At 40.0% G+C, this 14,977-nt stretch overlaps 1 protein-coding gene across 1 annotated transcript in view; it reads left to right on the top strand.

Moving 5' to 3' along the window:
• Positions 1-14,977, top strand: part of KIT (KIT proto-oncogene, receptor tyrosine kinase) — a 56,589-nt gene that overhangs the window by 23,346 nt on the left and 18,266 nt on the right. Inside the window, exons 4-9 of the mRNA XM_071432377.1 lie at positions 1,432-1,568; positions 4,244-4,403; positions 7,233-7,422; positions 8,102-8,217; positions 13,436-13,550; positions 14,729-14,922. Of these exons, the coding sequence (XP_071288478.1) occupies positions 1,432-1,568; positions 4,244-4,403; positions 7,233-7,422; positions 8,102-8,217; positions 13,436-13,550; positions 14,729-14,922 (912 nt within the window). The remainder of the gene's footprint in view (positions 1-1,431; positions 1,569-4,243; positions 4,404-7,232; positions 7,423-8,101; positions 8,218-13,435; positions 13,551-14,728; positions 14,923-14,977) is intronic.

The following is a 14,977-nucleotide window of genomic DNA, read 5'->3' as shown; positions in this document are numbered from 1 at the left end:
GTCCTTTTTTTCTGATGATTTGGAAATTCAGCATTGTCCCTCTCAGTATTGTAATTACTGTGCTGTAGAGTTTGGTCCTTACTGAGTTCACCAAGTAAAACTCCCACTTTCTCCTTGGCTCAACTTTTAAATGCATTGGAGATGCTTTGGTGGGTAATGTTTTTGTAATTATAACCGCGGCACTCAGACCCTCAGATGTGAGCTTCTGGTACAGAAAGACTGAAGAGGCATCTGGGAAACAGGGAGCTCTGCAGGAGTACTCAGACACACAACAGCTATGATAGCACAGGGAGTGTTTATGTACAGCCCTTCTCAAAACAATGAGGGGCTTTATGGACATAGGGCTTTTTTTTGGATGTCCAGAGATGTTTCTGGCAGATGAGAACACAGAATGCCTTCTGCACTGGCATCCTTCTGTCACTTGGGTACTGCCGAGGGGGATTTTTGTGTGAGCCTTTATATCTAAAGAGAGCAAACACGTTTCTTTGTTCTCTTCTGTAGCTTCTTGAAGCAACATGAGGAAAACATTATTGTTAAAGTACGAATGGCTGAGAAGCATGGGGTTTTCCGAAGTTTTGTACAGTTTACCTAAGATAACTACAAAAGTTATGTCAGAGGCAGAAAGAGAGTCTGGAAGACCTTGTTTAATACAAGCTACAGTCTGATACATTCACAGTCTGTCTTCCTGTGTAAAAGCCCTAGAGCAAAGTTAACTGGAGTATAATAAAAGAGAAAGATTTGAAGAAAGGATAAAGAAAATAGAAAAACAAGCCACGAAAGGAACACAGGAAGCGTTGAAGAGCTTTGCATAAACAGGAGACACATAGTCCTTAGATTCACCTGACTGTTGCAAAAGACATCCTGAAACAGAGCAGGGTACAGCTACCCCACATCTGCATGTCACCACCTGCTTCTTGGGTGACAAACTGAGCCACCCTGTAGAGCAGAGGTTGTGATGCTTTCAGGCAAAAATGTTCAGAATTCCTTGAGCTGTACCTGTCCTTCTTAGGCTGTCCATCAGGGACCTGTCAGACAGTACTTTCTGTAATGTTTTGTAATTAAAATCTGCAGTTAGTGCTGGGCTGCTGTTCTTCAGTGACTGATCCTCACCGTGTTTTCAGTTCCAGAGTGCTACTTTTTAATCATTGTTGCAAAATTAATCATCTCATTGATGGTTCAACATCATTCAGGTTTCTTCATGCAAGTTGCTATGCTCTAACAAGTATTATCTAACTTTTAAGTGTAATTCGAAGCAAAGTTGAAGCAGAAATTTGCTTGTTGTAAAGGAACAACTGTGTAATATGTTAAAAATTTTGAATACATCTCAGAGCCTTGATTTTATTGGAAAGTTAATTAATGACTGTAAATTTTTATCCCCCCCAGAAAAGCTGAGACTAATGAAAAGTAATAAACTTCTAAATTGTTTTCCAGTTCACAAAACTCTTCCTGTCATCACCTTATCAAAAAGCTATGAGCTTCTCAAAGAAGGGGAAGATTTTGAAGTTACATGTATAATCACGGATGTGGATAGCAGTGTACAATCTAGTTGGATTCCTCTCAAAAGTGGCGTAAGTTCCTTTAATTCATGTATCATGTGTGCCTGAGCACAGTACACAGACTCTCTGTAGGCATTCACATGCTTGTCTTGGGTACCTGATGCTGTGTTGATTTGGATTTGTTGTATTTACAAAGATTTAGTATCCCACAGACTGGTGAGAGGGTAGCAACAGTCCTGTGCCCTTGAGGATGGCTGGGAGGAAAAGCATCTGCATGGGTTTCTCTTCCCAAAAAGAAATTAAAGTTAGGCTCTTCAATGTGAAGTTCAGGTGACCTCTGTTGGGCTTCCTAAATACGGAAGCGTGGAGTGCCTACACATCACATTGCAATCAATGGGAGCTGCAAATATCAACACATGGACTGTAAATTACATATTCTAGTTGTTATCATTAACAGTGAAATACCTGCTAATTAGCATGGGGTTGTGCGTGACAGGAATGGTAGTAGGCATTCATAGGAATGATTAATTCATTTAAATTACACAGTGTGCCTCACTAACTGGAAAAGCTCTGAAAAATGAACCAGTGAACTGGCTTCTGTCTGCCAGTGATAGATGAAGTTACTGACTGGCATCACCAAGTTAAATTATTGAGAGGCTCAGTGCTCCAGGAGTTTGATACTGGCAGTGCAACTATTCTGCAGAAAAGGGGCAGAGAGATGCCCTTCCCTGGTAAGCCAGTGTGCTGCCAGCTGTGCCTTTGAAATGAGCAGCAGGCATTGGGTTGTTCTTGAGAATGCTTCTTGATCTTCTGGGTATACCTTGAAATTTAAATTAATTAAAAGCCCTTGTGAAGACTTCTAGTAACTCCTACCATATACTTTCCCATGCTAATTGACTGATCTTTTACTGCTAATGTTAGTGCCCAGAATACATAATTTTCAGCCCATGTATATGGAAGACTCCTGTGGTATTTGGATAAATCGCATCTCCTTGGGCACATAACAAACAGGAGTCCTGTTCCTTGGGGCTGGGCATGCTGTGCTTAGTGAATCCACTAGCTCTGGCAAAGCTGTTCCTGCTAAGTGCTCGCTGCTCCAGATATCCCACCCCACAGCTCTGAATGTTGAGAAGGTCTAAGTGATATGAAGGTGGCCTGGGACATGTCGGTCTGCTTTGGTTCCTGTGCAGACCTTCATCTGAGAATTTCATTTCTTCTCTCATTCCACTCCCTTTCCTGTGTTACAGATTGCTGAAATTGAATTGAATTGAAATTCTCTTCATTTTTTGTGCTTTATAACTTTTTATTTAATGTGTAAAAGCCACAAGGAAAGCATTTTCTCAATCAGTTTGATTTTTCTGTCCTTTTTAGTAAATAGTAGGAGCTGCTGTCTTTGAAATAGTGCTATCAAATTAAATTTTGTATTGAAAGAGAATGCATAAATCTCATCTTTAAGTAGATTCAGAATTACATTTTGTCCTGAATAGATGAGAGGAAAAAAAAAGCAAAATGTTTTTTCCATGTATGACTGAAGTTATCACCACTTCGGAAAATTGGGAGACTGGCTATTAGCAAGCACATCCATACTGAATATACTTCTCTTGTGATTTTTGTAAGTCAGGAGGAATCAAAATTGCATTGTGAAGCTTTAATTTGTCTAGAAGCTCTTGGAACATCCAATAATTGCAATAATTCAATTAGAAAATCATAACAAGTCCAAGTCTGCATTTGGTTTGATCAGTGTAAATTTTATCAGTCTTTCCAACCATGCCAAAAATTCTCACAGAGACTAAAGTCAGCGTCCCAAAGCATTTATTTTTTTCTATATGTAAGTATAGAATCATGACATATTTAAGAGAATAAAGTTTCCAGTTTCCTTTAAGACCAACAAATTTATATTGCTGTGGACCAAGAATCAGAGTGGGTACCAGTGGGAGGATGCTGTGTATAGCCTGCTGCCAGCAGGGCTCTCTGCAGCATGCCTGCAATCAGGAGATGCTGTGGCCTTGGAACATAGAGCAACATGGTTAAAATGAAGCCTCAGGATGTTAAATTCTCTCTTGTCATTTGCTGGGAAGCATTGCAACCATTAGAGAGTTGCTGAACTTCAGGCATCATTTGAGGGCTGCAGTGACTTCATACATGAATTTCAGCTTCTGAGCATGAGGAAAGTCAGGACCCAGTGGTCATTTTGCATCAAGCCCTACAGTTAGAAGTGCTGTTTGTGCAAATAAAACTTTCAGTTGGTTACTCGCCCTCTCACCAATACTCACCTTTTGTATTGGAAATCTGGCCAGAATGAGCTGGGTCTGACCTTGGGCACGACAGCCTTGTCGTCAGGTAATGGGAACATTTGAAGAAGCTAGAGGTCTAGTTCTTTTTGTCTTGGGTTGGTCTCCTCTGTTCGGCTCTCTTGCAGCAGGTGAGCATAGTCCCAAATTCACCCCACCCTCACCCCATGTCCCTCCACATTCTTGCCTTAGAAGGGAGCTTGAGAAGAAAAGAAAAAATAAAAAGAAGGGGAGGGGATAGGACTTAGGAGAGGACATTATCTCCTAAAGGCAGCTGATCACACACTTGTTTTGCATGAAGAGATTCTAGTGACAGGTTTGCCGTGCTGGCTTACTATTCCAGTTTAAAGTTATGAATATTAATATGGCAAAGTTATAATTACTTCTATTTTTAATTTATCTAGGAAAGATGATGCATACACAGTGTTTTAGATGTTAATTGTTTTTTACCGACAGATTGTTACAAGCAAAAGCAGAAATTTGCGTGATTATGGATACGAAAGGAAATTAACATTGAACATCCGTTCAGTGGGAGTTAATGATTCTGGAGAATTCACGTGCCAAGCAGAAAACCCTTTTGGAAAAACCAATGCCACAGTAACCTTGAAAGCTCTAGGTAAATACTTCTTGTAAAAATCTTAACATTTCTAAGAGCAGGAGATGAAAAGTGAGAACACTGGGGAGTCTTTCCTTCCTTCTCTCTCCTTTTCCCCAGAGCTCAGCAAGTTAAGTCGGTTTTCTGTAAAGGTTATTGCTGACTGGTATAATATAGGATGGCTCAGGAAGTTGTGGTGTGTATGACTGCTTTAATTTCCATAACCCTTTGCTAGTTTTTGGAAAGTGATACTAGAACAACCACCCAACAGTGTTTCTGCCCCTCTGGTTTGTCTCATCCTTCCTGGTTTAATCTAAAATTTAAACCAGTTTTAACAAAGCATCTAATTTACCCGCTCCTGGTACTGTCCCTATGCCCAATTTGGCAGCACAAGTGCAAAGCACATCTTCAATACCTGCCTTCCAAGCATGGGGAATCTCACTGACAGTGTGTCAGTGTGTTTTATGTAGAAGCTGTAGTTGTAGCTCTGTTTAAAATAATGATGTGAGCAACATCATGGTGCACAAAGACAGCATGAAATTGTTCCGGAGGTCACCCCCTTGTTAAACCCACTATCCATCACTTCTACATGTTTTGGATCATGTCCCTAAACAGTGAGCAAACTCCCTTCCTCCTCTTGTTTAATAACAGATGTGTTTAGAGTCTGCTATATATTAACTTGGGTGACACACAGTGCCTTTTGAATTTTAAAGCTGCTGAAACCTGCTCATTTGATAAATTGAGTACAATTAAAGATATATTGGTATAGTTAATAAGATCATTCTGGTCTGTGTAGTTGCTACAACTGTTTCAGTTCCATTCAAGGGTGTAGTAACTAAGGGAAGTGTAGCCCTGGATTCTTTTTTTCCTTTTCAAATCTGTTTTTCTGTTGCACAGACATGCACTTCAGCCACACTGCTTGTTTTGCTTTCCCTGGTAACGTAAAGAAAACAGGAGTGTTTGACCTGTGTGGGTCAGATCTTCAGCAAACAGGCAGAGGTTTGAGTGCCCTTAACCTTGCTGTGCCAGTCGAGGGGGTAGGGCTCACAATGAAAGGGATGTTTTCCTCTTTTTTTTACAGGAGAGACTACATTCATATGTAAAAGAGTGAAACAGTGTGAAGTATGAAAGAAAATCTTCTCCCCAAGGGATCAGTGTGAAAGCTTTTATTATAAGAGGAGGGAAGTTCTTCACTACAGAAATTCTTAGTACTACTACATATGCAAATGCAGCTTTAGAAAGGATTGACTTGGGAAAGTCTGGGGTTTAAAATAAAGCATGGCATTATAAAAAGTAGGAAATAAAATTTTTGTTTAGTAAAATACAAAGTTTGTATTTAATAGAAAATGCCAGAGAAAAGGTGGACTCTTTCCTTTTTGAGATAGTTTTCTCTTTCCACCCTCTCAAATTTGACTTAAATAAGCTCCAACTTTTGGATACCTTTCACCATTTATTGTCAAACTGACTATATTTACCTGAACTGTGCCAGCTCCCAGGGTCCTGGGAAGTGGTGTATGGTGTGTAAAAACAGAGAGAGATCTGGGATGGCAGTATTTACTAAATCAATGTGGCATTAACATTATCCAAAAATTTTACAAGAAATAATACGTACTTTTTGTAAAATTCCTAATTGCTTTTTCTGTTGGGTAATTTATCTAACTGTATAAGGTACTAGAACTGCATTACAGGGACTGATAACATTATAATAAAATTTTATTTGAGGGGAGTTGGGTCTGATTTTGAATATAGCTTGCATAGGGAATCCTGTGTTTATACAGAAAACTGAAAAAAGCACTGCAAAGGAACTGCAAACCTTCAGTTTCCAGATTTGAAATCTTTTCCGCTCTTCTAATGATGGAGACCATTTTAGAGCATCCTTGCCTGCTGTGAATTTACTTCATCCTTTCTTCTTCAAAGCATCTGTCAAGCGCTCTGGCAGATCCATATGCTTTCACCAAGCCCCACTGGCTCTGGCTTTCCCAAGCTCGGGTGCCCAGCTGGCCACAGCAGTTTGATTACTAGAAAGTGGGAAGAAGCAGAGCTCTGAGATTGACTTTAGGTCTAAATTCAAGCTCTCAGTAAATGTGTTTCCTTGTAATTGCAATCTGCCTGTCAAACTGATGATTCCCTTATGAATTTCTGTAATAGGACTAAAAACTTGTCTTTTTAAAGTGAATCCTCAATCTGATGAGTTTATTAATGAAATTAAAACCACTACAGCAAGGATGTTGTTAGACATGATATTTTGGAACGGAACTGCGCAGTGATAAATGGTATCTGCCAAATGAAAGATTAAGACCCAGCAGCAGATGTACAGAAATGCCTTAGTTTAAGATGATTGGTATCCAGGCCTGTGGACTTAGCACATTTTTCTCTAATTACAGCTTTTAATAGCTTCATTTGTAATGTTGTTCTTAATTACACTTGACAAAGAAACCTCTCATACTCTAGTATGCTGTAATAAATGATTTTAGCTTGCTTTTTTCATAATGTTTCTTTCACACCAAACAGTTAGCAAGTCAAATTTTTGGAAAAATAGAAATCCCTGAGTAGAATCAAACACATGCTTGCATTTTTCCAAATGTATATAGAAGGTATTTGTCACCAGAAGATAGAATTATTGGTATTAAGGCACTCAAGGTTGCTTTAAGTTCTGTGCCTCATGCTATATATAGCTAGTAATGTTGGTTTTGGCAGGTGAGGGTTTATGTACTGATTTGCAGATAAGGTCTCCTGTTTCATACATGGATGTTTGATCACCAATCTTGAAGTCATCTGAGTGTGATTAGAGTACTCACAAACTTCAACATGGCCCTGACGTTGTTTTTCTTCTCCTCTTATGACCATCAGCTAAAGGATTTGTCCGCTTGTTTGCAACAATGAATACCACAATAGACATAAATGCAGGACAAAATGGAAACTTAACAGTTGAATATGAGGCATATCCAAAACCAAAAGAAGAAGTCTGGATGTACATGAACGAAACATTACAGAATTCCTCAGACCATGATGTCAAGTTCAAGACTGTGGGCAATAACAGGTAATAAGCTTGGCTGTAGTGTCGATTTCACTCTGAAACAGCAGACTGGAGTCTGCTCTGGAAAGAGGAAAGCGGGGATGGTGAGAAAATTGTGACAATAAAAGATGTAGTACGTGTGGCTTGCCACGGTAACTGGTGCAGTCTGCAGACCTACATTTGGAGCAGCATCGAGCTAACCGCACCATCTGAGGACCAGCATGCTGTTTATTCACAACTCACCTTCATTCCTCTCCAATAAGCAAAAAAGAGAATTAAGGTTGGTCGTGTGCAGAAACTTCCTTCACTCCCACAGCAGACCCCAGTACTCTGGGAAAAAGCTTATGTTTTTATTTCTGCGGGGCCTGTTCTCTCCTAATCCTTTGTCTTCCAAAAATCCGGTGAAGCACCTAGAACATGTGGCCTAGGTTGTGAATGCGTGTTCCTTCCTCAGTGAGAAGAGGAGCAGGTGGTGATGCATGGATGGTCTGTGCCTGAGGCTCAGCTGCCACACAGGCACACATCTGGGTGTTAGAAGTGGCCAAATTTATGGATGTTGGAAGTGCAATGGCAATCATAATGTAAGATAAGAGTGTTTGCATGGATGATGTCTGCAGAAAATTCCCTCCTTATTTTCCATGCAGCAGTTGCCTGTTCAGAGCAAGTTGTGTGTGTTAGTAATGCCTAAGTTTTTTCTTTGCAGTTACACAAGTGAACTTCACCTTACACGCTTAAAAGGAACAGAAGGAGGCATTTACACATTTTTTGTGTCCAACTCTGATGCCAGCTCCTCTGTAACATTTAATGTCTATGTGAAAAGTAAGTGAAGTGAACAGTCTGAAATATTTCATTATCATAGTCATTGTATTTTATACAACATAATGTATGCACAAGATGTCACAGTGTGGTTCAGCATATGAGAGGCTTTCTGAAGTGAAGCACATGCTGGAAAACTAAATGTCAAGATATAAAAGTGCAGAGTACTCACACAAATCCACCTACTATCCAGCATGACCTTATATTCTAGCGAATGTATTCCAGAGATTACCAGAGAGCAGCTAGGTTGTTTATACAGAAAAAAAAAAACCTGTAGCGCCTGGAAACATGATCTCAAAAATAAGTATGTATCATAAACCTTTTATAATTTGAGGTGGAGCAGGATACACAGGGATTATAATTTGCATTTTTGGCAACCAAGTTAAGCTTTTAATTGTTCTTAATTTGTTTGAGTTGGATGCAGAGTTTGAAAGCTTGTCAGGAGAATTACTCACATTTAGATGCCTTTTGGCATCTAAGTACTTCTGTATAATAGTATAAATCACCATTGTTTTAGAGAAATCTGCATAGCTTTACAAATGTGTTTGTTGTCATCTTTGGGACATGCTTGTTAAGACAGAGCACTGGCCTCAGTTCCAAATAGCATTCTTCAAGACAAAAGCTGAACTTCAAAATTAATTCAATGAAACCTTCAGAAAACCCTGTGCTTAGCAGAGCCATCCTCTAAGAACATTTCATGCGCTCAGCTGACAAATATTGGCTGCTGCTAAAGGCCAGACTTAAGGAAAATTAAACCAAGAGGGACTTTGAGCCCAGCAGGAAGAACTGTATTGAAAGTAAGTGGATGTGCTGCAAATGCAGTTTTGTGTTGCTGCTATGCTTAGGCAGCAATGTGTCCCTTTTCAAGCACAGTTTTATGCAGAGGATTGTCAAGCCTTCCACAAATGCATCAAGTCCTTGCTGTTAATTTCTGAATTCTTCTCATTTATCATTGAAGATCAACATTTGTAGCATCTCTATTAGCAGTAGTTTGGATCTAGAAATGTCACTTGGGCTCCTTTCAGAACATGTTATTTCTTCCTTCATTATGAATGTTGACACTTGCATTGTGCCTTCTGTTTCCTAGCTCTGAGATGAGGCCACTGGTGATCTCAGATCTCCTTTGTTTCAGTGAGTGAGCATGGGTCACAGTCATGAGGGATACTTCTAGTGTTTCAAAGATTAATGGAACAAAACGTTGAGCCAGAAGTTTTGATTTCTCTGAAGGAATGGGAGAAATTGCAGGTTGCCTATAGTCTGGGCACAAGAACTAAAAACCCACTATTTCACAGTTTTGGCATCGTCAGGTGTCAGTTCTCAATGCAGATCTCCATGTTGCTGCTTTTGAGGCATGTGCTACTTAATAAAAGCTGAAAATTCCTGTGGTTTATGGTTAGGAAACCAGACCAGGAAGAGAGAATAGAGAAGTGGAATGGACAAGGCAAGAAGGAGTACAGACGCTTTTGTTCTTCTAAATGGTTTGTCCATACAACTGGCAGCCTTCTAGTCTTTTTCCTTCTTTAACTACTGGTCTTCTAAGTAGCAAGATCAGTCTTGGGATGCTGTGAGGACATGTAAGCAGTCCCATAGAGCCCACGCTGTTGTGCACTGTGGCCCTGGGTGGATTGCAGCCATGGCTGGAGCAATTGGATTTGATGCACTTGACTCAAAAAGTTTCTTTTGGCATTTTGACTAAGCTCCTGTAAACATTTCTTCATTTTGAAAAAGAGAGAGCAATATATTGGTCTTTCTAGGGGTTGTTTTTAACAACAGCAATCCCTAGAAAAGGAGATTTTGCTGGCTTGTAAAATGCTCATCATTTAGCTGTGAAACACAAACTGCATGACAACGTACCATATTATTTGACATATCAGAGTAACTGCCAAAGGTGAGTCATGTGTGGGTGGGTCAGATCCTGATCTAATGATGTGTCCTCACCTGACATTGTTGTCAGAGATTTTGCATAAATTGCTTAGATGTAGCTCGTGATGTTTACATGTCTGGCTTGGGCATGTAATCAGCAGAAAATAACCAAACAGGTAAAACAGGATTCATAATCAGGAGAATGTCTTCACGTAAACAAATACAGATGCTGAAGCATTTGCTAAAAGAAATGATAAACCCAGTGCAGAAGTACTTGGCTTGGATTTAAACATATTTACCAATTGCATATGCCAATCTGAAACAATACTAAATTGCTTTTAAAATTGTGTAGTAATTCATAATAAATGCATAGAGGTAAGCAGCTCTAAAATTAGGAGCCAAAAAGAAAATTACAGCTTGACAAGCAGCATACTGTACTCAATTACAATTAAGAAACTGGAAATCTCCAGAGTGGCAAGGTATTGTGTATCTAGCAATTAGCAGGGGGATCTTCCAACTATTAACTGAATTTAGTGCAAAATAATATCTCAGCTTCATTATAGTCAACAAAACATTATCTATGCAGTTAGAGCTCCTGCTGCAAAGAGAAAACTGGTCATGGTATTATACATCCCATGAAGCCATGCTCAGTTGTTTTCCTGTCATTGGACTATGCAGTGAACCATGAGGAATCACCATGATGTTGTAAAAAGATTTGTTACAATCCAGAAAATGTAGCTCCAGCAGGAAAAAGTTCTCTTTTTGTCTGGGATGACTGACAATACCTATTTAGTGTTACTTTTTAGACATTTACTTCATTAACAATGAAGGAAGGGAAACTGGCAATAGAAAGCAATTAAGTGCAGAATTCCATTATACAGAACATTGAATTAAAATAGAAGTGACCTCTTATAAGTCGTCTTTGATATATTCAGAATCAACACTAATAGAAATTGAAAAGCAATTAATAAACTTAGTGAAATTAGATGTTTAAGACATTTAATGCCTGATTACAGAAGGCAGTATGTATATATGCTGAGCAATATAATAAAATGTTAAATATTTAAGGGGTTAAAGTCAGAACAGTTAGCAGCATCTAGTCATTAGGAGTCTGATAGCAGGCAGGGTAATTAGGCAGTGCAAGTCATAAAATCTAGCACAGTAAAATCCCTTTTAAAAAGAAGATGCGTGGTGACAGCGTGGCATGCATCTGTTTGCAAAAGCCAGTCCATCTTTGCTCCAGCATCCCCTGAAGTACTTACACTGGTGCTTGAGGAAGGTTCTCTGGCTGCCAGAAGGGGCTGCAGGTGCTGAGATGCATGGCCTGAGCTGGCAAAGGAGCAGCCAGTGGTGATTGCGGTAGCAGCTGTCTCAGTCCCCTTGGGTACTGGTGTGAGGGGCTCTTTGCTGCCTCAAGTGAAATGCATCCCTTAATATCTCTAAGCCAGAGGGGCTTGGGAGCCCTCAATGCTGGTGGGGAGAGGCTGATCGTGCTAATTGCCACATCAAAGTGCTTCACTAGGCACATGACAGGCAGAGCTTCTCTTAGGTCAGCACTTCCCAGAGGCTGCTGCGGCTCAGCTTCCCATGGCAGCAAGGCTGGACTGCTCTGCCTGGGCTGCAGAGTCTCTCATCTCCTCACTCTTGCAGGGTGAGTCCATGTGGGCTCGTGGCCATGTAGACAGGCTTTTATTGTGCTAGGTTTTTACAGTGGAAAGAGCCTAACTAGTATGGGCACTTTTGTTTCCCTCATTCAGCTTCAGATGTTACATGGAGACCAACTCTGGCACAGTACTTTTTCCATGGCTTAATGCACAGATGCCTCTTATATTTGACTTCTCATTTCTCTCATTTCTTGAGTTACATTGTGCTGTAATGTTGCCTAAAACACAGCATATACCTAAACAAAGAGCACATGGGTTGTAGTTTACTAACTACAATTTCACAGTCCAGCCATTTTGATTGGAACTTCAGAAATGTGAATTACATGTGTTCTGTGAGCACTGAGGCTGGGTGAGATGCTGTGTGCTTTTAGAAAGTTCTTCACCAAATGAGTAATGCTGAAAATCAGTCTCAACATTTTGCAACAATGTTTGGTTCTTGGTGTTTTGTATAAAACACAACATGCGGATTTAGAAATGAAAGAACATTCAGTTCTTGTAACATGAGTCACGAGGAGGTGGTATGTGATTGAGAATATACGTGTGCTTTGTTGACTCCAATTTAATCAGAGAGTAGAATATTCATTAAAAACTAACGCTGTGCAGTCTTTGTGCATGGGTATCATCTGAAATAAATCTGTGTTTTCCCACTGCAGCCTATACAGCTTCACTACTTCCTAGAATTAGGAGTTCATCTTACATTTCTGTAAAGCCATATTAACTGATAATGAGCTCTTTAACTTGTATCTGTCAGGTGAGCAGAATCATTGCAATGTAATCTTTCATAGTTTCTTTCATTAACTTCTGTTTGGGTGATTTTGCAAGGAAGCTAAGGTTGTTAAGGGAAGTAAGGTTTCAGTTTCATCAGGAGAAAAAACCTTGCTGTGTTGGTGGTACTCTTAGCTGAAGCCTATGACACTGGACTAATGACTCTGAAGTCCACCTGACTGCACTGGTTTCCTGCCATACTTGAAACAGGGGCTCCTAAACCAACTGCAGGACTAACTCCTGTGCAGGATGTGACAGAAGGCATTGGCTGGATTAATTGCTTTCTAAACTACCAGAGCAATCACAAATTCTCATTTGGAAAGGTAATACCTTCAGCCCAGTGTTGGCTTCCTCTACCTGCAGTGTTTCAGGAATCAGGCAGTTGGGCAGTTCAGTGTCTTAGAGGGATGCATGTCCTCTGTTGGGAGGTTTGCACTGGTTGCCTTGCATTGTATTTCCTTTCCTGGATGCAGTGGTAATATTGAATACACAGGGCAGATGTAAGAGGGATGTGGTTTGACAGATTTAGTACACTTTTAACTGTGGAGAAACTGTCCTTTTTACAGACGGGTAAAGTCACACTGTGCAGGAATGGGAACTTTACTGTTGTTCTAAGCACACACTTCTTTGGGTTGTTTAAGCTCTTAGCTTTGGTGGTTTAGGATCCTTCATCAAATCAAATACTCAGGGGAGATGAGGTATTCTTCTAATGTCCAGCCCAAGCATTCAGTGTAAGAGTTAATATTTTCACAGATGTTAGATTTTTGCAGGACAGCAGTCCAGACCCAGACAGCCTTGAGCATAAGAAGGTCTTGCTCACCTGAGTGATTGCATGGATTACGAGGCACACAGGTTGCTGGTGGAAGAGCAAATAACAGTGTATATTCTGTGTTCCCCTGGTGGATGACTATTGCTTTTCTTTATTGCAGCAAAGCCTGAGATTCTCACTCTGGATATACTTAGCAATGGTGTTCTCCAGTGTGTAGCTGCTGGATTCCCAGCCCCTACCATATACTGGTATTTTTGCCCAGGAACTGAGCAGAGGTAAGTTAAGTAAACAAAAGTCTCCAAAGGTTGTTTTAGGTGCAACACATCCAATTGCTAACTACAAATTAAGAAAATGAAATGACTTGGTTACATTCAAATGTTGCATCGTGGTTTTCATCCTTTTTGGCATTGCATTATTTGCAGAATTTTGCAAGAATGCAGGGATACATTTCATTTTTCTCCTTTTTATTCTGTCCTTGAAAGGGGAATAACCAACACTTGCTGTGTAAAAGTAAAAGATAAAGTTTCTGCTGCAAGCTAGCTATGGCTTTTATCAGCTTGGCCCCAGATGACACATGTTCTATATGCAATTTCACAGAATGGCAATCACAGAATCACTTCTGAATATGGCTGTTATAATTTGTTTTACTGTGTAATGAAGTAATTTTTCCAGGCATAATGTAATTAGATTTCTGTTCACATGAAACATATGACAAGTAAACAAGTCCAGTGTTGTTATGAATGAAGTTGGATATTTTTAAAACCGGGTGTTTATAAGAAGATTGTAGAATTTCACTGTGAAGTGAGTGAGCATTTGTGAAGCAAGTTTTAAGGTTTTGCTTGACTTGCCCCATGGTTATATCATACTAGCAAGTAATGGGTCTCCTTCCCACTGGTGTAATTTTTTTAATGTCTGAAATAATTGTTATTTCCTTAATGATTTCAAATAGTTCATTTTTTTAAAATCTTAAATGTGTGTTCATGTAGTAAATATGTGACATATGAAGGAGAAGCAACACCTTGAGAGAAAAGAACTGGCTGTTTTCTGACTACATATAAGCTTCATGGTGTTCATGTATATCATGGACTTCTTTTGTGCTGTAATAAGATGATTCTTGGGGAACATTTTCAGAAGTGGGTAATAGACCACAACTGCTTGATAATGAAATTGAAAATGTATGTTGAATGGTATAAAACCCATAGAGAAGTTACAGACCTGTAGGTATGTCTAACCAAAAGCAAATGCAAAGACCTCATGGTCTCCAGTTGGGCCAGGCTAAGTGTATGTATCCATTTCTCCCGCTACATACAAGACACGAGTCACCGTGAGAAGGCTGTTTCAGGGTTTAGATCTTCAGCTGAAACTCTTTGTGGACCAGAGTTGTTCAGTTCTCTGTTGGTCTGGCACTCAGGTAGCAATCCATTGCAGGTAACTATCAGTATTGTTTCTCCAGGTGTTTTGATTCACCGACAATATCCCCCATGGATGTCAAAATTGGTTACACGAACTCGTCAGCCCCGTCATTTGAGCGGATCCTGGTTGAAAGCACCATTAACGCCAGCATGTTCAGGAGCACCGGCACCGTGTGCTGTGAGGCCTCCAGCAACGGGGACAGGAGCTCTGCTTTCTTCAACTTTGCTATTAAAGGTAACGGCCACAGAACCGCTGGGTCATGTGTGACTCTTTCTGGAAAAGGATTTTA

Source organism: Agelaius tricolor, unplaced genomic scaffold, assembly GCF_023055355.1.
Source record: "Agelaius tricolor isolate 1412-34295 unplaced genomic scaffold, bAgeTri1.0.p SCAF_8, whole genome shotgun sequence".
In the NCBI taxonomy this organism is placed as follows: domain Eukaryota; kingdom Metazoa; phylum Chordata; class Aves; order Passeriformes; family Icteridae; genus Agelaius; species Agelaius tricolor.
This window is presented reverse-complemented; position numbering and strand designations above follow the sequence as displayed.